Source organism: Neolamprologus brichardi, chromosome 12 (assembly GCF_056152115.1).
Source record: "Neolamprologus brichardi isolate AB-2024 chromosome 12, ASM5615211v1, whole genome shotgun sequence".
Classification (NCBI taxonomy): Eukaryota; Metazoa; Chordata; class Actinopteri; order Cichliformes; family Cichlidae; genus Neolamprologus; species Neolamprologus brichardi.
The window spans coordinates 32,365,372-32,386,752 of NC_142115.1; the positions used below are offsets into that span (position 1 = coordinate 32,365,372).

General features: G+C 40.2%; 1 protein-coding gene across 11 annotated transcripts in view; it reads right to left on the bottom strand.

Annotated features, from left to right (window-relative positions):
* Positions 1-1,701: 1,701 nt before the first annotated feature.
* Positions 1,702-21,381, bottom strand: part of camk2b1 (calcium/calmodulin-dependent protein kinase (CaM kinase) II beta 1) — a 77,043-nt gene continuing 57,363 nt past the window's right edge. For 5 of the 11 annotated variants that reach the window (XM_087849400.1, XM_087849392.1, XM_087849390.1 and 2 more), the window contains 9 exons: positions 17,090-17,134; positions 14,918-14,966; positions 11,277-11,366; positions 10,491-10,634; positions 9,285-9,473; positions 8,620-8,695; positions 8,436-8,530; positions 7,915-8,148; positions 1,702-6,610 (listed from right to left, as the gene is read on the bottom strand). In XM_087849400.1, the coding sequence (XP_087705526.1) occupies positions 7,916-8,148; positions 8,436-8,530; positions 8,620-8,695; positions 9,285-9,473; positions 10,491-10,634; positions 11,277-11,366; positions 14,918-14,966; positions 17,090-17,134 (921 nt within the window). In that variant the 3' untranslated portion in view covers positions 1,702-6,610; position 7,915. The remainder of the gene's footprint in view (positions 6,611-7,914; positions 8,149-8,435; positions 8,531-8,619; positions 8,696-9,284; positions 9,474-10,490; positions 10,635-11,276; positions 11,367-14,917; positions 14,967-17,089; positions 17,135-21,381) is intronic. The other 6 variants (XM_087849398.1, XM_087849396.1, XM_087849394.1 and 3 more) reach the window with 2 other exon arrangements.

Here is a 21,381-nt window from a genome sequence, read left to right on the forward strand (position 1 = left end):
GTCAGTGAATCATTTAAGTGATTTGTTTCATTTAAATGTGTTTCTTATAGCATGTTCTCCATTATGTTGCAAAATAAACCAAACTGTGTAGGTTGTCATAATAATTCAGCCATGTTTTTCTTTAAAATGTGTCATTGCAGAATAATGTTGACTGTCTGACATTTATTCAGTTGTATTCATACAAACTAAAGTTCATTCTTTGTTTTTAGATTGTTCCTAAGTTCTGTGTAAATTGCTTTGTCAGATACAGACACTGTTTTCTTTGCTACTGACTGACCCGAAACATTTATTTCATAATTGTTGAACATTTGTACAGTTGGAGCTGCTGTTTGTTCCAGTGTGTTTCTGTGAACTCCCACTTCATATTCCAGATCACATCAGCACATTCAGGATTTGGTCTCATTGTCTTTGTCACCTGCTGAACAAATATGATGAAAATGTCGGAAACACGAGTTCACTGATTTCCTGGATTATTTTCTGTCAATAAAAATATCAAAGTCTGGCTGCGTTTTGATTTGTGTATAAACATCGAATGAAATTTGATCTCTTAATTTTTATTGTTTAATTCTTACGGTATTCAAACTGTCCTTTTATTGGTAACACATTAACACATCTTGTTGAAGTTAGAGAAACACGTGCATCACCTAAGAGAATAAAGCAAAAATCTGAAGAATCAGAGAATTTAAGGATTAATATTATTATACAGAAGAAATCCAAAGTAGCAATAAGAGACAAAGTAAGAGGAGGAAACTTCATGTAGTTTATGTGTAGGGCTGCACAAAAAACCTGTGTTTATTATTTAATCATGTGAAGACATGACTCACATCTGCACTCACAGAGACACTTTCACTGAGATACGTGTAATATTGGAAAAGCAGGAGATGCCAAAACAACTGATAATAACATGTTTTAGACTTTAAGAGCTTTTCATTGTAGTTCAGTGAGATCTCAGTGAATTTCTTTCATTTGGTTTATTTTACATTTTTGTGTAAATTATTGTGAATGTATTTGTTTCATCTTTCAATCTTTGATCAACTCCATCAACTTCTTTCTATGTGAGAAAACACTAAAATATCTCTTGGAGTAAATGAAATGTACAACATGAACTGCTGATGACTGAAGCACAGAACAGTCATGTGTTCATTTCTTGTCATTTAAGGTCAAGAGCCGTCACTACAGGCCTGCAGGCAGAAATCTGAGAAGCCTGAAACTTTTCTGTTAGTCACTGTGATTTGGAGCGACTAAAACTGATGAAAAACCATTTAAATAACAATTTGACTAGTTCATCTTTTGGTTGTTTCTGTGGCTGAAACACTAAAAATAATGTTTTTTTTCTCCTTTTTTTGGACACCTGCTGTATTTGACAGCAATTTCAGTCTTTTTAATTATTATTGTTGCATGGAGGATTTACAAAACTCACTGAAGATGTTATAATGAAAACACTGAACATTTTGAGTCTCAATGAAAACCTCATCAGGCAAGTCTTGATACAAATACTGAAGCTGAGAACATTTCATCTGTATTTTTATTTGATACTAATTAGTCTTATTAACTGTGGAGTTCAAGTTTTTCTCCTGATGAACAAAATTGTGAAAATATCAGAAAAACAAGTTCATTAATCTCCTGTTTTTTTCTGTCAGTTAAATATATCAAAGCCTGGCTGCAGTCTGATGTGTCTGTAAACACAGAAGGACGCTGAACTTTCTATTTAAACTGTCATTTTATTGATAACACCTTAACACATTTTATTGAAGTTAGAGAAACACGTGAAGCACGTAAGAGAACAGAGCAATAATCAGAAGAATCAGAGAACTAGAGGATTAATATTATTATACAGAAGAAACCCAAAGTGACAAAAAGAGACAAAGGGAAAGTAGAAAGAGCCAACTGCAGAGAAATGATGGAACAAGGTTGGAAACAGAGAGAGTGGGGAAAGAGTGAAAGACACCCTATGAAGAGAAGCCGGCTCAGTGTTGTCAGTGCAGCTCAGTCAGTGACTGTAAAAAGAAGATGGCAGGAGTTCAGAGTGGCTCCAGCTCATCTCAGTGATGCTTCATCTGACTAAATAACAGGAAGGCAGCAGAGCTCACACTGGCCTCAAGAGGAGGACACTTCATGTAGTTTATATGCAGGGCTGCACAATGAATCACTGTTCCTTATTTCACCTTTGATAATTCATACAGATGATGATTTATTAGAGGCATCAGTGTCATTTTAGTCCTAACTGTGCAGCTCTGATCAATAATCTGAATGGAAGCTGGTTCTTCTTCTACACTGATGAACTGCTGATGTCTCTGACTGGATTGTCTGCTTGATCTAAAGTTACTGCAGCTACATTAGAAGCATCAAGCTGCCGTCAGTGTGTTTGTGCTTTATTTTGTGTGACAGCGCCCCCTGCTGGAGCATCTTTACTCTTTGAAGCAGCAGTGACTCTTGGTGCTGACGGTCACTCAGCTATGTACAAAAGGCAGCCAGTCTGCACTGGCAACACAGAGCCCCATAGAGAAGCATGCCAAATAATCATCATCACATCATCATCAACATAACTGTCAACTTCCTCATAGTCATCCTCAGTGCTATAATCTATATATAATATTCCTTATCATTATAATCATCTTCATTATATCATCTCGAGACAAAAATAGTTATATGCACTTAAAAAGCTGAGAAAATAGAGAGAGAAAGGTCGAGTATACCAGCATTCAGTAGAAAATGAACCCAAATAAAAAGAAAAACACCAAAAACCAAGTAAAAACAAGTTTCCTGTTGACTGTCATGCAAAGAAAAAAAGGCCAGCTACTCTGCTTGTTAGTTGCAGTTGTGTAATACTGTGAACTCCCTCATTTTAAATATGTGAATCTCATCATGATTTTAAAGTTTAGAAACACACAAAGAAGAACAGAAGAACGACACCTTTGTACTGTACATGCTGCTTTTTCTTCTTTTTCTGGAGGGGGGGTTATGTTAGCACGGTCACGCACATATGTGTGGTCAAAGGTAACCTTTGACCTTTGAGTATTAGAACAGGCTGAACTAGACATGAACATCATTACTAGATGAGACAAGTATGATACAACATCTCTGTTGTTCACTGCAAGAAAAAAAAAAAACATTAATCTGACAAATCTGACTTATCAAAAAGGCGAAGTGTTGGGTGGGACAGTTCACACAAAATACAGTCCTGTATCATATGAATTTCAAAGCAAACATGTATCCCACTCTGTAAAAGTGGTAATGACATTAAGTAGAAGGAAAAAATGGACAACATAAAACAGCAAAAAAAATGTAAATCTGCAGAAGAAAAACAGCAGAAAAAGCAAAAGTCATTTCCACCATGTTGGTCGTTACACAAAAACACATGCAGAATGCAGATTGGGTGTACTATCCATTTAAAAGCAGTCATGTTTATACATGAAGCATCGTCTCTTTAAACAACTGCAGACAGCACTTGCACAAGTGCATGATTTGTACAATAGGAAAAGAAAAAAAAAGCACAGTAAAAATGTCGACTACAATAAATAAATAAATATTCAAAATAAATTAAAACCTGAGGACTGTTCACCAAGACGACTGAGCGGTCTTTATCTATCTTGGTCTGACCAATAGGGGCGAGACAAATGTGAAGGCAGCCAATGGTGGATGAGCAAAGTAAAGTGGAGCTGATGAAAAGTCAAACCTCCACAAAATCAGTTTTCAGTGCTGCAAAGTCCATCCGTTCAGTCCTGCCACCTCTGGCACAAGCACTTTATATCATAAAAAGCTGATAACACTTTACTGTAACACAAAAACCAAAATAACAGAGTAAAAGCATGAAAAAAAAGAAAAACACATGAAAGAAAGCAGATGAAAACAGAGTCCTGGGCTGAAGGCAGGGGACTGATGTGTCCTCCGAAAAATAAAGCCTTCTCATTTCATCGTCCACACTGCACACACTTCCGAAATATCCTCCCAGGCTTGTAAAGAATACACACTGAAAGCAACCAATGTACATGCGTGCAGACACACTCACATAAATATTGCACCTGTGGCAAAAGACTAGCAAAATGCACACGCCCAGCCAAACGCAGCCTTCATTCTTCATCGCTGATATGGGCGTAACGCGCCTGTAATCTGCGTGTGCTTCGTTTAGACGAAGCTGCAGCACCAGCTTGCTGTGCTGTGGCTCCGGAAGTGAGAAAGCTCAAACATCTACCGAGATCCTTTCTTCAATGTTCTGACTGCTTTTGTCATTTTGAGTGGGGGAAAAAGGGACCGGCTGTTTTTCCACTGAGATTTTTGGAACTTAAAAATACCTCACACGTTCAGAAAAGACCACAGAGCTCTGGTATTCAGCTGTCGCCTAGCAAACAGCAGGACTCGCCCAACATCCCATCGCTACGCCAAACACCTTTTTTGCACTACTGACCAGTAAATAAAACCATCTCCAGGTGGGGTGAAGGCTGAACCAGCATTCACAGAGATTCGTGAGAGAAGCAAGGTTTAGGAAACAGCACGTCAAAGCAACTCTGACCAGACTATTTCAGAAAAAATTATCTGTACGCTATAATAATATTCTGCATATCTGATTCATTATTGGTTATAACAAAACACATTCACCTTCACAAGATGGTCACTATAAGATGAAATACATATATCTGATATTGTTTAATAAATTGTGGTCCTTTCTAACCTGTTTGAAAGTCTTGAAATCCATTAATAATTTAATTTAGTACAGCACTTTGTTCCAATTCACATTGAGTTGCTTGGCGTGAGTTAATCTCCTGAAACTCTACAAGCGTTTCTTCAACGCTGTAAAGTTTCAGTCGCAGGAACATTATTCTTATTTGTCGTGCAGCAATTAATATTTTTTTGATTTTGGAGCTTTTGGGACAAGCATCTGGCCTCATTTAAACAGTTTAGTTTGTTTCAATAGGAGTCGTGTGGTGGTATTTCCATAGTCTGTCTTTCATCAGTTACTTCTAGCTTTCACAAGTTAAAAATAGCTGTTTTTGTCAAGCGAGTCCTGTGGTTTTGTATTTGATGGAGCTGTCTGACATGTAAGGTTCAAGCTTGGAAAAGGTTTGAAAATATTCTAAATTATAATAGAAACTTTAATTTCTTTTAACTGGGTTTTGCTGTTAATCGAGCCCAGTACAATACAGCCTCTATAAAAGTACTCCCCCCTGCTTCACCAAGCTAGCCGCCTGCTGACCTCGGTCTAGTGTAAGTAATATACTGAATGTGAATAAATGCCTCATATAATTCACCTGAAAGAAGCCAAATTATCCCATCAAAAGAAATTATTTATAACAACCTAAGAGGCAACAGGCACTATGATGTACTCAGCTTCAGTTACTTTATAACCATTCCTAATCATCTGTGTTTTTTCAAATACCAGCAATGAAGATTCTTCATTGGAGCAGAGGTTTCACCGTGACACATTTTTCTTACAACAGCTTGATACATTACTCTAGAATCAAGCATCCTGGTCACGGAGACAAACGTATTCCCCTCTTCATATGCATGTTCTTGTGACTGCTTCGTTTTATACCCTTCAGCTCGGACAGTCAGAGATCAGGGCGTCACCGGTGTTGGAAAGTAGCACTCCTGCTGCATGCTGTTTGCTTTGATTTGAAGCCCAGTTAAGCAAACCTGTTCTCCTGTCTTTTACTTTGCAGCAAGGGAGAAACGACAAGTTCCTCCAACTGTACCGACTTATCGTTACTGGACTAACATGCACTTACTCAGCACACCCATACACACACTTCAGGGCTCGATCTCTACATGGACGCCCATCAGACGCACCCCTTCCAAAAAAAAAAAAAAAAAAAAAAAAGAACAAAAAAGAAAATACAATTAAAAGAAAATTAAAAGAAAAAAAAAACTGCAAACGCACAATCAAAAACATGTTAACCATGAGTTTGGGCACACTGTTATAGCTAACATACAAGAAGCAAATTACAAAAACTGCCAATATCATTTTCCACTTAATAGCCACAATAAAAAACAGCCACTGTAAATATGGGGCAGGGGGACATGCTTCCTTAAAAAGAGAGAAAAAAAGGATTTTCTTTAACTCTAAAAACCACTGGCATCAAGAATTCTGAATTATACAAATTACATATACAATTGCAAATGTGTAATAATAATTATAATAATAATCATAATAATATAGTAATGATAATAGATTTTACTTAAAACTTTACATACTGTATTTCCAGTGCAGTGTTTATGTCACACAAGTGTGGATTCACAGGAGGACAAGAGGGTCGGTGTCACAAAAGACCACAGGAAGGAATCACACCCAGTGCTGAAAAACACCCCCACCCCCATCAAACACCCAGCGTGCCGGAGGGAAGAAGAGGAAGTCGTGGGGGATGAAGGACGCTGCTGCTGTTCGACGGTTGTCAGAAGGTGCGGTAGGACAGGTGACAAACAGGGGGCAGTAGTAGTAAAAGAAGAGACGCATGCTGGGAGGGGGTTGAGGCCGGGCGTCCAGTTTGTTGTTGGAGGACAAAGAGCTCCCAGAGCACTACTGGACGTGTTCTTTCACCCCTTCCTCATCCTCCTCCTCTGCCTCCTCCTCTCTCCAGCAGAGCACTCCTGACAGACGAAACTACAGCACTTAAGCCTGAGAAGGAAAAACAACAAAAAAAAAAACCCTGAACATTAAATAATTACACAAATCAAAGTGTCACACACATACATAATTTAAAAAATGGCTTTAAAACACTGGTAAATGGGTTTAGTGGATTCATAACAACTGTTAGTTGAATCGAGCTGGAATATTTTCCTCAGCTGTTTCTCACATGTAGCACACAACAGGAAATAGCCACTTCTGATGCATCTGCCCTGAATAATATATGGATATAACACGCAGAAGGCAGCACACACGATGCCCACGTGCTATCAGTGAATGCACCAGCCTGTTACTACTATTGCCACGTTGATCCAATCGAACATCACACTTTGTTCCAGGAAGCTGTGCGGTTGAAAGGCGACTAACAAGCATGCACATCTTGCAGTTTCGACACAAGAATGTTTATAAATTTTAGGAGAATCAGGTTGGAATATTTTTCCTCTGCTGTCCTTTCTCACATAATGTGTAGCCCACAGCAGGAATTAGCCTGCTTCAGATGTGTTCACACTAATGAAAACACTCCAGAGAGGGAGCTGCCAGGACAGAGCGTGCAGAAAGCAGCACACATCACGCCACTGCACTTAGTTTGCACATCGGTAAACCTGACATGATGTGGATTCTCACATGCACCTCTCTTGACTAAGTCCTGGAAAACATCACGGCTGGATTGTATGTGTCAAAACGACCTAGTACAGAGAGACAGCTCTCAGATATAACGTACAGACTATAAAAGCAGCTGATTATGCTTAGAATAGCCAAGCTGTTTACCCTTTCTACTATTAAACAGTATAAACAATCAAAGAGAACAAACCAAAATACACCCAAGGATTAAAAAAAATCAGTCTGGTTATATAAAGAGCTGTTCATAGCAAATTGATTAAGAGGCTTTTTCTTTATTTCCAGTTGAAAATATACAGAGGTGGGTGCTGATATCAATTCACTTTGGCATAACAGGTTCAGCATATAACAGGTGAGCAAAAAGCTCAGGAATCCTTTGAGTACTCAATACTTTTCTTCTGCTCTTGGCTCTGCATTATTTCAAAGAGAGTGTCAATGAGAGCCGTGAGCATCTACTGTTTAAACTTTAAGTTTATGAGGGGCAGTCAATCACAAGGAATTTGGATTAGAGTAAGAGAAACAGCTTGATCCAGAGCACAGGAGGTGCACCAAGTTTAAAAAAAATAAACCTTTTTTAACTTAAACTATCAATCATGTAAAGGTACACCGGTAAGGTCCAAGAAAACACACATGGAACTGGAACAGATCCTTCTGCTTTCAGCTTACTCAGTCCATACCTTACTGGAGTGGCGCAGCTGGTGCGCCTGAGCAGTGGAAGTGGATGTTCTGCCACTTGCTGTCTCTGCGATGCCAGACACGAGTCTCCTCTGACTGGCTGGACCGCGGCCGACCCTGGCCGTCAACAAACTGAGTCAGGCGGATGTAGGCGATGCAGGCTGCATCCTCGCCGATCAGGTGCACATGGGGGTTCAGGATGGTGGTGTGGATCGGCTTGCTGTTCTTAGCCAAAACTGAAAGGATGATGAGGACAACGTCATCAAATACGATGGCACAACTACAATAATGACAGGACCAGTGTTACTACTGATGATTCAATTTAGTTATATCAATGGAAATTAATTCACAATACCAGGAAACAGGAAAAAAGTAGGTAAACATACAGAAGCATATATTGTGTTACCAGTAAACACTTATCCAAGTGTAAATGTAAGCGCTGCCGTGGAGTATTCGTCTGTATTAATCTCGGTTTGTGATTTAGGCAAATATGCTTTTCATCAAATGTATCTATTAATCTTACGGTTCTCAAAGTAGAATCTGTGAAAATCCATTCCCTCTACCAGGTTGCCCAGGGCCTCCGGCTCAAATGAAGTCAGTCCAGGGTCGCAGATCTTACTGAAGAGCACACATGAGTGCATTTTAAAGATGCCAAACACTAACTTTAAACCACAGAAACTACATAGTACATACAAAAAGAGACTCACGCGTATGCCTCAAAGTCTCCGTTGTTGATGGCCTCTATCAGCTGTTCGGTTATCTTGATAATTTCTTGCTTGCGTGCTGCAGTGAACATGTACGCAAAAGTTATTCAGAGGCAAACACAAGAGCCATCAATGTTAGCTCATTTAACTTCAGTTCATTTAAACACAGTTTTAACTCATTTGCACCAAACAGATGCTCAGGCAAAGGCAGTTAGCGCAGCAGCTACGCTAGAAAAACTGAGAAAATAAATAAATGAGCAAAGTGTAGCAGCAGCAGGTTAATTCATACACGCCACAGAGACACATACAAGAGGCCGTGTGATCATGTGATCCTGGACACCTTAATATGAGCACACACCAGGCTTCTCTTTATATCACCACAAACCGTGTCACCTATATATTTAAGGGCATAACAGTGAGTCAACACACACAGATTCCCTGTGCTGTTAGCGGTGCTCTCTGTGGCGCAGCACACAGGAGGTTAATAAGGCTCAGAAGTAAAGTGCATCACATTAAACACAAAGTACTTCACTCCATATACACCTGTTCGCACAATCAGAACACAAACTACCAAACAGGCGCCCTGTGAAATCCTAACACGTCATTTGATAAGGGCTCCTGACTGGATACCATGCACAGGCTTGGGGTTTGGCTCACTCAGTACTCACTCTGGGAGGAAGACAGGGGAGGGCTGGAGGGGGAGTGAGGGGGAGGTGGGGAAGTGGTGTGTGCATGTGGAGGTGTAGGCCTGGCACTAGGTACCGGCGCAGCATCGACTTCGGGCGCAGGGGCCGCCGGCGCTGCCGGCGCTGCCGGCGCCCTGCGAACGCTGCTTACCAGGTCTGTGAGTCGAGACACTGAGTGCAGTCCAGGCAAGATGGATGGATGGGTGGATGGGTGATGGAGGAACGCATAGAAACAGATTAAAAACATTGTCAGAACGTGGTAGAGACAAGGAGAAGAGAGGAATGAATAAACAAGGAAATCCCTTCAGGAACTATAGTTCACTATAACAGTACAGTGAACTTAAATTATGCAGAGTAATTTTACAGGTAATCATAGATAGACCATCATAGATCTGCAAGGTTTAGCTGCCTTTGTACGGCAAGATTACATATAAAGTCTTAAGAATAATTTATCATCAGTCTGACATGTTAAAGTGCACATTTATTTAAACAATTAATTAAATGTGTGAAATGTAAGAAAGCTCAAATTTAAAAGAATGTAACACTGAACTAAAAACATGTCAGGATACAAAAGTAATACTATGTGATGATTATGCAATAAATATTGACATTTTTAAATTAAAAAACCCTATTTGCACTACATATATTTTGAGACTGCATTTTGAGGTAGCTTTAGACCAGGGGTCCCCAATCCCAGTCCATGAGGGCCGGTGTCCCTGCAGGTTTTAGAGCTCACCCTGGGTCAACACACCTGAATCACATGATTAGTTCATTACCAGGTCTCTGGAGAACTTCAAGACATGTTGAAAAGGTAATTTATCCATTTATATCAGCTGTGATCAATCAAGGACACATCTAGAACCTGCAGGGACACCGGCCCCCTTGGACTGGAATTGGGGACCCCTGCTTTAGACGGATAAGCTTTATTTATATCTCTCCTGCAACTATAAAGGTTATTTTAAAAACTGTTAAAGGGACTGCAGAAATATCCAGAAAACAGCTGTGAAAAAACAGCAGTTTTAAAATTCCTCCTCATCTTTCCCAAAATAGCACATGAAAATCAGATCAGTATCAGTGCATCTTTTCATGCATCATCTTGGCAATAAATGAGAGCAAGAGGAAGATGCTAACTTATACATATATTTCTCATTTAGTTCTCTCTGTCTGTTGTTGCTCTTTTCTACTTACTCTGCATGGGGACTACCGGGGTGTGTGGAGGGGAGGGGGCAGAGAGGGCAGAGGGAGGTGGAGTGTTGGCTCTCCCTTCTCCGTCAGCTACGGGCCCTGATCCCCTACGCACTGAGCCCAGCAGGTCAGCGAACTTTGCGGCAGCTGAATTTAGGAACGAATGGACATGAGGAATGACACTTAAATGTAACCGCATGAATGAAAGTTTGTCTAGGAGAGCACTAAGACAAGCAGTCCTCTCAGACTAATGTGAAAAAAATTGTCTATATTTATTTACATGAATATATCAAATGACACATCATTTGATGTAGCGCTAAGGTGCTGACTACATTATCAGAGCTCTTCAAGACAAAGTTAAACTCAAACAAAGACAGTGAAAGAAACATAAGACAGGGTTCATGCCAAGAACTGGAAAGCAGTCGCATTGTGTTGTTATTCCATGAACATCCAATTGAGGGAGACAAAGAGTTGTCCTAATCCCATGTGGTGTAGGTGGCACAAGGTGGGAGGAAGGGACGGTAGAGGAGCGATATGCTACAGAGCACTCTGCTGGTTTATAGAACTTTTCCCTTTTCTGTATTTAAGTTGTTAATTTCAGACTGATGCAGAAATAGAGACAAGGCTTTCTAAGTCAAGGCGTTGCAGGGATTTAGTGGCTCTACACAGCAGCAGATGCATGCTTTTAATATAAGCGAGGACTGTTTTTAATACAAGCAAAACACGCAGAAAGTTATTTAGTCAACTTTTCGAATGCGTTATAGGCATTTGGCGGCCATGCTGACTTACAGTGCACAGCAGCTGAGGAGCTCTGAGAGCTATCAGGTTGGGAGCTTGTGCTGGACTGCGCCTTAAGCGAGCTGTTGTCTAAGCTCTTCCCTAACACACACACACACACATATATATAGAGTGACACCAATCACAAGAGAGATGAGAGCCATATTCATACTTTGCACACAAAAACAGAAATGTCCCAGTGAGGAACGGTTGGAACTACATATGAGCTGGCATGAAGGGGGCAGATGAATGTGATGAGCGCAGTCTGTCTTTACTTTTTCAGAAAAATTACTGCTACTATTTGGCACAGCCGTCTGTCGATAGATTGAGCAAGAGAGAAAAAAAGAAGAAGCTTTTTTCTCGTTATCTCAGTTAATGACTCCATTTTGGCAGGATTTACAACTGCGGCTGCCGCTGCATGAGAGGTTTTACTGAGACTTTAATGGGAGTCTTGCCAGTAAGCAGAGGACGGATGATGACAACAGTGATGGCCATGATGATAATGAGAGAGAGTTGGATGTTACTCATTATCGCTTGTCTGTTTAATCAGCTGGCACGCGAACAACTCATTGACAAATAGAGGGAAAGAAAAGGCCCCTGCAGGGAAACAAGGAATTTGCTGCCACTGGAAGTACACCCACTCAAACACAATTACATGAAATTCACAGACCACCTATTAAACAATCCACACCTTCTGCAACAGTAAATTTGTCAGTGTGCAACCAACAGTGGGTGACTGACAAGCGATATCTCGGAAGTGCAGAGCATAAATATTCCAGCGATGGACAGTTAATTCAACAGATGTCAAATAAGAAGAATACTGGGACTAATAAATTAACACCCAATAACCCTTCAAATTCTAACACAAAAACATGTAAATTAATGACTGAAAACAGCAATCAGCCCTCATGCAACATATTCTCTTCTACAGACTTATTGAGGCTAACAGAACAGATATGTACTCAGATGCTCTGAAGGCCAGTGCAGGTGTTGGGTTACAAGCCAGCTGTCGAGCACTGACCTCACAAGAAGATCCTATAAAGCCAAGCGAGAGACAAACTACTCCAACCAAACACGCCACACTCACCTGGTTCTTGTAGTTGTCTCTGAGCAATCTGAGTGTTAGCTCCCTAAGAGCCCTCGAACTATTGCTATCCAAGGGTGGCGCTAGCCGAGCGGTTCGTCTTTAACACCTCTCCGGGAGCTCCGTCTCGGTTTCCTGCCACTGGTGCTAAGTTTAGACAGCTCTCCCTTTAGCCCAGACTCCCATCCAAAGGTGTCCTAGCCCCCTCCACTTCTGCCAGAGGGGTGGGGTGGTGGCGCTCCAATTTAGAGTAGGGGAATGATGCAGGAAAAGTACAGTAGTATACAGTACTTCCTTTGTGCATAAAGTTTTTCCAGGCGATACAATGTTCTGTCAAGATGCCCTACCTTCATAACTTTGTTTTAACGCTAACGTTTAGGCACATCATTTGACATTGGATTGGATTTGACTAAGGTGCAGTACAGAAATACTTCCAATCAGTTCGCTGAAAGATTTCAGACAAATGAATCAAAGCGCCAAAAGACCAAATTTACTGGAACTGCATAAATTTTTTTTTAAAAACTGATGGATTAAAAAGAAAAAATGCTATTTATAGACACTAAACCTACACCCTTCTTGACAGCCAGCAGGGTGCTACACCTCTGTTTATAAAAAGGGTGACTGGAGAAATGTATGATAAAATTACTTCTCACTTGATTTATGACTTCAATAAACACATTTCTACTGATTTTATAGTCTCAATCATAAATTAGTTTCATGTAACATTTAGTACAACACATTAATTGACTTCAGAGCCATCAAAGTAACATGAATCCTAAACTGCACACCTCTGTATGAACCGATCTCCTGACTCCAGGAGGATATCTGGATCAGGATCAATTATTGATATTTTCTCGAGAACATCGAGATAATGTCTCCCAACTTTTCTTATTTCAACTTAATAGGTATTTTTGAATATATGAAGAAAAGGTTAAATCTTCTTTTGAAAAACTTTTAGGATGCATTAACTCGAAACACTAATCACTCCCAACTTGGTGCTAAAATTTTAATTCAAATCCAGCAAGTTGGAGCAAGTTTTGTGCTGGCAAACGCCCTGTACTGATCACATCGCTTCCTTGGCAGAGGTAATAAGCAACTATAATAAAAGCATTTGGAGTACTGTTTCCAACATTTTTTTTCTACGAGACCTACATGATGGCTCTTCTGCGGTTGCTAGGGAATTTGTGACATAGCAGCAAAACCTCTATAGGGAGGAGGAGGAGGACGGTGAGGAGGAGGAGATGGAAGCGCACATCCTGTTCTGTATGCTTGGCACCAAAATGAGACATTCATGACCCGATTTAGATGCATTGTACGCAGCTGAGATGTGGAGAACAGGGGTGTTTGAGTGTGTTGGTATAGATAAGCTGAAATTATGCTTTCACAGTAACACAAGAGAAAAACACACACCGAGTGGACACAAAAGGCTAAACACAAAAACACTTTGGAGTTATTTGCTGATATGTGTGATACGCCTTTGAAAGAGTGTTTTTTTCCTCTCTCGCAACTCTAGCCAAGTGACACACGCACACACAGCCACAACTACACGGCTCCAAAAGCTGACACCCCACACAGGCATGTTGGTATTTAATGGGTGTGTGCTCCTCAGTATTAAGATTTCAGCCAAACTCTATTGAGCCAAACCACAACAGCATTACAAGGCCTCTTACATTTCACAGCCCTCGTCTCACATCTCAAACACACAAAATCATAACCATACATGTCTTCATTATAGAGCTCCGTGAGGAATCAGTAAGAGGTTAGACGTGAGCCAGATGACTAAATTAGAGCTCATCTACTGCATGTGCACCACACATGATGTGCATGTAGGACTCTTTTTAAACAATAAACCTTTTAGTACATATAGCATGTGCTGCTCAGCCTTTTGCAAAGCAACAGCATTTTAAATAAATCCAGTCATTACGCTCTTCATTCCACTCGAAGCCACTATGAACACAAAGCCGGTCGCATGAGAGTTTGTCAGCAGTTGGCATCAAAAAAACATTTCTGCCCCGAGGCTCGTGATAATACAGTCTAATAAACAAGAGAAGCTCATGCAAAGCAGAGCATGTAAGTATTAAGAGCCTCCCTAGACCCTCAGTACATTTGACTGTAATTTTTAAGCTTTTAAAAACTGTAGCAATTTCATAAAGAGGCATTCATTCAGGTACAATTATGTCAGTAACAAAGAGCAGCTTTCACCGCAAGGAGAATCCATTTTCCCAGCAACTAAAGAGCAATAACAGAGCCTGTCAAAATCCACCATTATAAAGCTGAGAACTTAACAACTGAAAGGCAATCAGCCAAATCTCCAACATATTCCATTAAAGTGCGCTGTCACACGATTGTCATCGACTTCTGTTGTTTAAAAAAATTACATTTCTGGCTCCTGAAATTTTTGATTACTAGATGCACATTAAGTTCAGCTGTCGCACAAGTTGTTCACTGACTGACTGCAGTGACAAACAAAAGCCTGGAAATGTCAAGTGATGATCCAAAACTGGTCAAGATGGAGTGTTGTGACTTTTCATTCGGAGCAAACAGCTTCTGCTTTTATTTGCAGTCTTACCTTTCACATCTTCGTCCTCCACAGTGGTGTTGCTGCTGTCCGACGATTCCTGGAGATCAGAGATAAACAGTTAGCTAAGGTTCGGCCATGATAGGGCACACGTTCGCGCTGAATGCACATGAAGAGGGACGTCACAAGAAGGGCAATGAGACTTGATTTACACAGACACAAGACTGGCCAGCAGGGGGCACCCTATGTTGCCATGTCATGTCTTTACAAACCCAAAACAGACAGCATAAAATACACCAAGACCAGTTACTTACTGTGGATTTAGTTCATAAGCAAAACACAAAATCAAACTGCAAATACGTTAGTTACTATCATCCAGCCTTTGTAACTATTATTTGTTTACTTATTTTTGCATTAACAATTCAAAAACTTAAAAGTCTCAGTCTATATTTAACCTTTTTACCCTCAAACCTCTTTTCTTCTACTCAAGCCAAAGCTCCTGCAGCTTCGTCCTATGTGTGTACTGCACCAAGTGGACAAATGATGCCTTTGCTTCAGTGGGAGCACTTATATCATGCTGAAACTGACAGAAACTTAATGGAAACTGCTTTCCATTTCAATAACGCTAGTAGACAGAACAGATTCTCACAGGGCGATATGTTGTCATCTTAATCAGGGGCTGCATCCCTCAAATCTAATCATCTACCCGTCTGCCTGCTTGCCTGCCTGGCTGGCTGTCTCCCTCTTCTTAGGCTTTTGCCAGAGGAGGAGTTTCTCATTTCCAATTAGAAGATTAAATGGGCCTAAATTCCCCTGCATGAAGAGTTGAGAGACTCTGTGACCTCATTAGAAGCACGCACGTGTGCTAACAGCATCACGAGCACAAAGCACCAAAGTGGTTTCATACATAGCCTTTTAAAGAGCAGCTGGTGGCCTGACCGGAGAGGAAGAGCGAAAAGAAAAACTGTTTTCATGTGAACGCGAAGGACAGAAGTGTGGAAAGGATTGTCAACTATTTGAAATATAATTAAAAGTGTGATTACGCCTACAGTTTGTTTTCTTTGGTTTGAATCATTGAGATGTTTCCTGTGACATTCTGCATCTTATTCGTTTTGTTTGACCCTTTGAAAACTATTCATTGTGTAAATATGGTGAATTTATTTTCTTTGTTCTTTTATGCGACATTCATTTCTCGGGTCACATATTGAAGCCTCACATTTATTTGATCTCGACTCCTCTTTATTGTTGGCTCACAAAGTCCAGAATCTATCAAACTTAACTTACCAGATGGACAGAGCTGAGTGAGTAAGTGCTAAAGAGGTCAAGTGTGCTTCTTTAAACCAGGCGGGTGTGAAAACATAAACTGCACTGAAGACTAATCTTCCAGATACTTTCATCGCCTTCCTGCATAGCCTCTGTTTGAGCTTGGAGAGTGAGAATTCAAAGTCATGTACTGTATTTCACACATATAACTGACCCACGATCAAAAGATCACTGCGCTTTATTAAAAAACATGAATATCTCTTTCAAACAAAGTTCTGCTACTTCTCACTTTGGGTATAACAACTCGGGAAAAACACCTCAGTCATGCCTATGAGGAAGTGATCTTACTGCAAAGGCATGCATGTTCATGCACAAGCTATAAACACATACACATTCACACTGATTACACCAGCAGCTTTTAAGAGATTATAAGACAGTAAGAGAAGGTACAACAAAACACCATCAGTCAGTATAATGCAAATAAAAAGCTTTACCTATATCATATATATGAATAATAAATAAATTCCAATGCTGAATGCTGAATATAACAGTCTTAAAGATCCAAAGACACCAGTCTCTGCTAAAATATAACATCTGAGCTCAAACATGACATCTAAGCTTATAAGGACTGCCACTATTCTCACTTGAATAGACATTAAGTATAGTTAGAATCCCCTTAATCCTAATACATGCATGTGTTGAGGTCCCCCTTGGTGGCAGACTAACACAAGTTTGGTTGTTGGGGTAAACAACATTCGCTACCTAGCACCTGTTCCCTTCAGACAGACTTTTATCTGAGATTAATATTTAGTTACACACATAGACAAGTGCACAAAGCCGTGTTGCACTCGCACAGATGCAGCATGAAAAGAAATATCAAAGGAGAGGAGAAGATAAGGAAGAGGAGGAGAATGACAGAGCAGGAGAAAGAAGAGGTCTGGACTGGGGAATGACGTATACCTTTGTCCCGTCCACCGGATTATGGATGACAGTTGTCTGAGGTTCCTGGAGGAAGAGGAAGATGAGGAGGGGAGATGAAGGAAGATGAAATAAAAGAGAGCAAGTAAAGAAAAAGTGGAAGAGAAAGAGAGGGAGGGAAAGGAAGAGAGCAATTTGACATAAACGTAAATATAAATGAACCAAGTGTACCAGAAAGAGTGACATGAATGTTGTATGAAGAGAAAGTGCTTGTTAAGGATGGCAGAAAAGAGAGGGGGAGAATCCTCCAAAGTCATAGAGTGGGTGGATGAACTGAAAACTGTAATTTGGAGTCAGTTCTGTTGCCTGTACACACACACACACACACACACACACACACACAAATTAATCTGCAATGAGCACATCAGTGCTCATACAATTTCACACACACACAGTGTTTTTTTGCATACTTCAGAGGACACTACACTGACTTTTCTTCTTTTCCTAAAGACTTGACCCAAACTGCGCCCCAACTACTGCGACCATCATTTTATCCTACATCCTTACACTAAAATCTAATGACCTGTTTTTTAAAATCTCAAAACTGAGGCGAGTCCCTGTAATATAAACAGCTCTACATATGTCCCCACAACATAAGTAATACAAGTCGAAATACACACATACACAGAGCAAGTACACAGCCTAAGGGAAGAGATGGCATAAAGTTGCACTCAAAGCTGTGACATCTTTTTGAACCTTAACTTTTCTAGGCTTTTGTTTACATGGGTACTCCTTATTTCTGCACCACCCTGCTGTGCATGCATAATTTCAAACTGCTTTCTATGCCTGAAAAGATGGAAATGCATGCCAAATCACAGAAATAGCAAATCGAAAGGGACAAAGGCATAATGACAAAAATCAGCCAGCTCATACAATATGCATAAAATATAATGTGACAGATTTTAAAAAAAAATAGCCTCAACATCTTGCAAAACATTGGCATACCCAGCAGAAAGACTCAGATGCCCCACATGATGAAAAACGGGTCATTCTGTTCTTTCACACTCGTCTCAACAGAAACGGCGATCACTGCCGGGCAGACGCTGGCATCATTTCAGGGTCCTTTTTAAAATGGAATTTAATCAGAAACAGCTATTGTTGTTCAGGACTATGTGCAAAGATATGGCTCAATCACTGAACAGAATTAGCCATATAACAATTTGTCATGCTAATTTTGCTGCTACCAACACTAAACTTCATGCTGAAACTAAGCTGTCTCTTAAAGTACAGCAAGGTAGTGGTTTCCAACTTTTATCTTTTATCTAACATACCCCCAAACCCTGTCAGGCAGACCCAAACCACTCTCACCTCACCAGTTACTCAAAGCATTTAGCTTACCATTTCTGAATGATGACCATTTAGGTATAGGTATAGTCTCCATTTAAACACTACTCATTATGTGCAGGGACCACTTCCAATCGCTTATTTTAGCTAACAATTTCAATTTATACTTTTAATCTAGCAATTTTACTTATTAATTTATACTTTTGGCTATTTTAACTATTTTGCTTGTAGTTACATCTAGCTAATAAATTGCAACTTTTTATCAATCATTTCAGCTAACTAGTTCAGTATATTTCTACATACTCTATATAGAATTAAGTTTAACTGCTTGCCATACAGTTTCCTTATAAACAATCATTCATTACTATATATTTTTCCATTTTCTAATTTGCAATTTCAGTAATTTATCTGGACTATTTTCTATTATTTCATCTGGTAATTAATAAAATTCACGATTACTTTATTTGAATCCATGAAAGTGCTTTTATCTAGAGTCTCACTTTCTGCTGTTTATCAATGCTATCTTCTGATAAAAGCTGTTCAAATCCACCCAAAAACAAAAAACCCAACAACATTGCAATGTTGTTGTGTTTTTCATATTCACTGTGCAATTCTGTCCACGTACCACCTCGATACTGCAGAAATATCTCCTTTAGCACTTGTACTGCAGCTTGCAAATCACCACATAAGGTACAAAGCTGTACTCTTTCTTTGCCACTTTCTGCTATAACAGTTATAGTTTTACCACATTTACACCAGTACTTGACCTTTGTCTTGAAACCCTCAAAGGCTTGCCTCCTCTCAAGTTCACACAGTAGCCACTGATTGCTGATGACTCAGACTGGAGACAGATATTTTCTCCCTCTACTAGGAGCTGTCACTCGATGTAGAATATCCTGCGTAGCCCCCCCGCCAGGAAGTGACACCTCTGTGATGACCAATCATCAGCTGTCTCCCTGGTGATGATGGTGGTGTTGTCAAGGCAACCATCTCCTAGGGCAACAGACACCGGTGGCAACGTGGGACAAGACGATGAGTGAGAACAAAGTACCTGGGGTTTGCAGATTGGGGGGGGGGGGGGCAAGTGCTGATGGCATCATCAGATGGGGGAAGGGTTCGATGGTGACACGTCCCTGTTGACCCCACATTAACACTGATGCTTTACTAGGGATGCTTTTGCTGTGCAGCTAATTAAATGATTTCCCTTTTTTCACTCTAGATGGAATTCATTTAAACGAAGCACTAATGTATTCATATATATAAACATATATTCATGTGGATTTACCACCACCTGCCTACTGCTTCCAGGTGGGAAGAATGTCAGTCCCCTGCTGTAATTAAGGAGATAATGCACCAAATGGCTGAACACAAACTAGATGAAGTCCCTGGTAACAGTGCGATTATTGCAGCCGCCCTCCTACTCTCTATTCCCTTCAAGGATCAGCAATAAACACCTGTCCTCCATGCTTGAACCCACACTACCGCAAAGACTTTGAAACACGTGACGTGAAATGAAGTTTATTGGATTTACAGAAAGTGTGCAATAATTGTTTAAACAAAATCAGGCAGGTGCATAAATTTGGGCACTGTCGTCATTTTATTGATTCTAAAACCTTTAGAACTAATTATTGGACCTAAAATTGGCTTGGTAAGCTCAGTGACCCCTGACCTACATACACAGGTGAATCCAATAATGAGAAGTAAGTTTCCCTCCTCTTTTAATTTTCTCTGAAGAGTAGCAACATGGGGGTCTCAAAACAACTCTTCATTCTGGAATAAGGCGCCGTGGACTGATGAAACTAAAACTGAGTTATTTGGGCATAACAAGGGGTGTTATGCATGGAGGAAAAAGAACACAGCATTCCAAGAAAAACACCTGCTACCTACAGTAGAATATGGTGGTGGCTCCATCCTGCTGTGGGGCTGTGTGGCCAGTGCAGGGACTGGGAATCTTGTCAAAGTTGAGGGACACATGGATTCCACTCAGTATCAGCAGATTCTGGAGACCAATGTCCAGGAATCAGTGACAAAGCTGAAGCTGCGCCGGGGCTGGATCTTTCAACAAGACCACGACCCGAAAAACTGCTCAAAATCCACTAAGGCATTCATGCAGACTCTCATTGGAAGCTACAGGAAGCGTTTAGAGTAGGGCTGTTCCATATAACGATATATATCGGATGACGATATAAAAACATCTATCGTTTCATTTTATGCTATCGTTTGTTTTGTGGTGTCGCAAACTAAACTCTTTACGGCAATATTTTTTCATCGTTTTGATGGTCACTGTAGTGGCTATATTCATTTCTTAAAGTTCTCTCTTTCTCTTATATTTATTATAACCACACTACAGACAGACAAGCGCCTGTTTTTATGCGTTGTGGTTAGCAACAACGACGGTAAAACCATCAGGTGTCCGCTTGTTTATGTTCCACATAAACCTTTCACAATAAAGCTCAAGATCCTGTTGAGACTTCAAAATAAACTGAATCACGTGAAAGAGCAGATTATTTATGGATGAGAAGTAAAAAAGAGCCGCCAGGTGCTAAAAAATAAACCTTAGACTCAAACGTTAGAACAGGCTTTTCCCCGCAGCACGCCGTGTAATAAATACTCACAAAGAAAACGGCGGCCGTTACAACTTATGTCTAAAAATGTATAGTTTCATGCATTGGTTAAAACACTCAACTCCAGCTACATGACGCGCAGCTGGAAACACTTCACGCAAGTCGAGCTGCACGAGATTCACAGAATTTACAAAAAATGTTAAATTTTTGTGATTTATATCGTTATCGGGACGATAGAATTCTTATATCGGGATATGAGATTTTGGTCATATCGCACAGCCCTAGTTTAGAGGCTGTAATTTCTGCAAAAGGCGGATCTACTAAATATTGATTTCATTTCTTTTTTTGTGGTGCCCAAATTTATGCACCTGCCTGATTTTGTTTAAACAATTATTGCACACTTTCTGTAAATCCAATAAACTTCAT